General features: G+C 32.0%; 1 protein-coding gene across 1 annotated transcript in view; it reads right to left on the bottom strand.

Annotated features, from left to right (window-relative positions):
* Positions 1 to 1,760, bottom strand: part of DNAH11 (dynein, axonemal, heavy chain 11) — a 342,929-nt gene that overhangs the window by 282,343 nt on the left and 58,826 nt on the right. Inside the window, exons 19-20 of the mRNA XM_012659401.1 lie at positions 1,499 to 1,615; positions 1,300 to 1,386 (exon numbers count right to left, since the gene is read on the bottom strand). Of these exons, the coding sequence (XP_012514855.1) occupies positions 1,300 to 1,386; positions 1,499 to 1,615 (204 nt within the window). The remainder of the gene's footprint in view (positions 1 to 1,299; positions 1,387 to 1,498; positions 1,616 to 1,760) is intronic.

Raw genomic sequence — 1,760 nt, 5'->3', positions numbered from 1 at the left:
AAAAAAAAAAAAGGAAAAGAAAAAGTTAACCCAGCCCTGCAATTTTCAAAATATCCTTATAGGTACAAGCATAAGCATCTCTGACTTTTAAATATGTAATTATATGCTGCTACATGATAGCATGAAAATGGCAAGATTCAATAAATAACTGAAGTAAATGTTTACATACAGCATGTTGGTTAGTCAAGTAAAAACTTTTCCCCATTCACAATCTGTTCAGACCACCTGCAATTTAGATATAATCTTAAAAAAAAAAAAAGTCTATTAGCATATTCTAACCTACTCCCTTTTCAATGAATATATTAACCAATTTTCTTCCGCCAAGTGAAAAAGAAGACCTGATGCTACAGAATGGTATTTTGTGAATAAGTTTAAAGCAATTAAACCTAAATTCAACCCAAAATTTGGAACACAAGATGAGAGCTGTGTCAGCTGCAGGTTTTACCACACTCTAAGGAATACAGACTATCTCCAGCATGAAGTAAAATCAGCAATGGCAGCCCAGATGAACAACTCAGAAAGATTCCCAGCTCCTGAATCTAAACTTCACAAAATTATTTGCTTATTTTAGCTGCTAGATTAAGTTCCTGGAGAGAGATATTATTTTTCTAATAAATGTTTAAAGCATCTTTTCAAGTCTTCTATGAATTACTTACCATTTTGGATATTTGCCCACTATATTCATTCTTATAGTCAACTCTAATAAAATATAGTTGTCCACTTCAGGATCAAATGCCTCAATATATTCATGTCCAAAGGTAAGAATAAGTTATGAACTTTTCTCACTATGGTTAAAAGTTACTAGCAAAAGTATCACATGGGAAGCAGTAGATAAATTTCTGATTTTTAAAAATTTAGACAGCCTGAAGTTTAATCCTCCTTCTGTCTCTTACTAACTCTGTAACCTCCAACAAATTACTTAATTACACAAGCTTGTTTCTTTATCTGAAATAGGGAGCGTAGAAATCATACCTTAGGAACATTATGAGAACTTAAATAATGTAAGTAATATGCTTAACAAAATTCTTGATATATACAATAAGTGCTCAAAAGCCAGTAGTAACAGTAGTTGTTACTTTCACTAGTATGATTACTTTGATGGTGATGGTGGTTTTGGAATGTAATTTAAAACACAATACGATTTGCTTGCGGAAAATTCCTTTTAACTGGGTTTTAAATAACTCTCTATTCCTATAACTAATGGCAAAACTAAGGCAAAATATAGCAGTATCTTAGTGTCTAAACTCATTTTTAAAATAGTTATTGTAAAGCACACAAGATATTTGAGATCCATATTACCTTGTCAAGCACTGTGTATGGATTTTCTGCATTAAATCCAAAAGGGGCGTAGCACCTGAATCTCTCTCTGAATGCTGCCTGCTTTGTCTGATGAAGGGAAAAGAAAAAACAAAGTGAATCTCAAACAGTTTCAGTTATCTTTGCAAAACCTTTCTTAAAACAAACAAACAAACAAACAAAAACTTGGTAACTGGCTTACATCAAACAAAATACATTTTTTCCTTATGAGAGTGACTTCTGCATTTTGGAGAGGTGAAACTTCATGTCTCACAGTTGCTGCAATCTTTTTGGTAGTTTCCCACCTTTCAGGTAATTCCTACAAAAACAAAGGTGCACATGGGAAATTACTTCAATTCCTAAAACAAATCAGCCCTATAGGATTAAATAATTCTAGTTTCTATACACTAACCCATGACATCATTTCATTCTCATAAAAGGAATTTATCAAAAAAAAAAAAAAA

Source organism: Propithecus coquereli, unplaced genomic scaffold, assembly GCF_000956105.1.
Source record: "Propithecus coquereli isolate 6110/MARCELLA unplaced genomic scaffold, Pcoq_1.0 Scaffold61, whole genome shotgun sequence".
Lineage (NCBI taxonomy): Eukaryota > Metazoa > Chordata > Mammalia > Primates > Indriidae > Propithecus > Propithecus coquereli.
The sequence above is the reverse complement of the archived record's forward strand: the minus strand, read 5'-3'. Positions and strand labels throughout refer to the sequence as shown.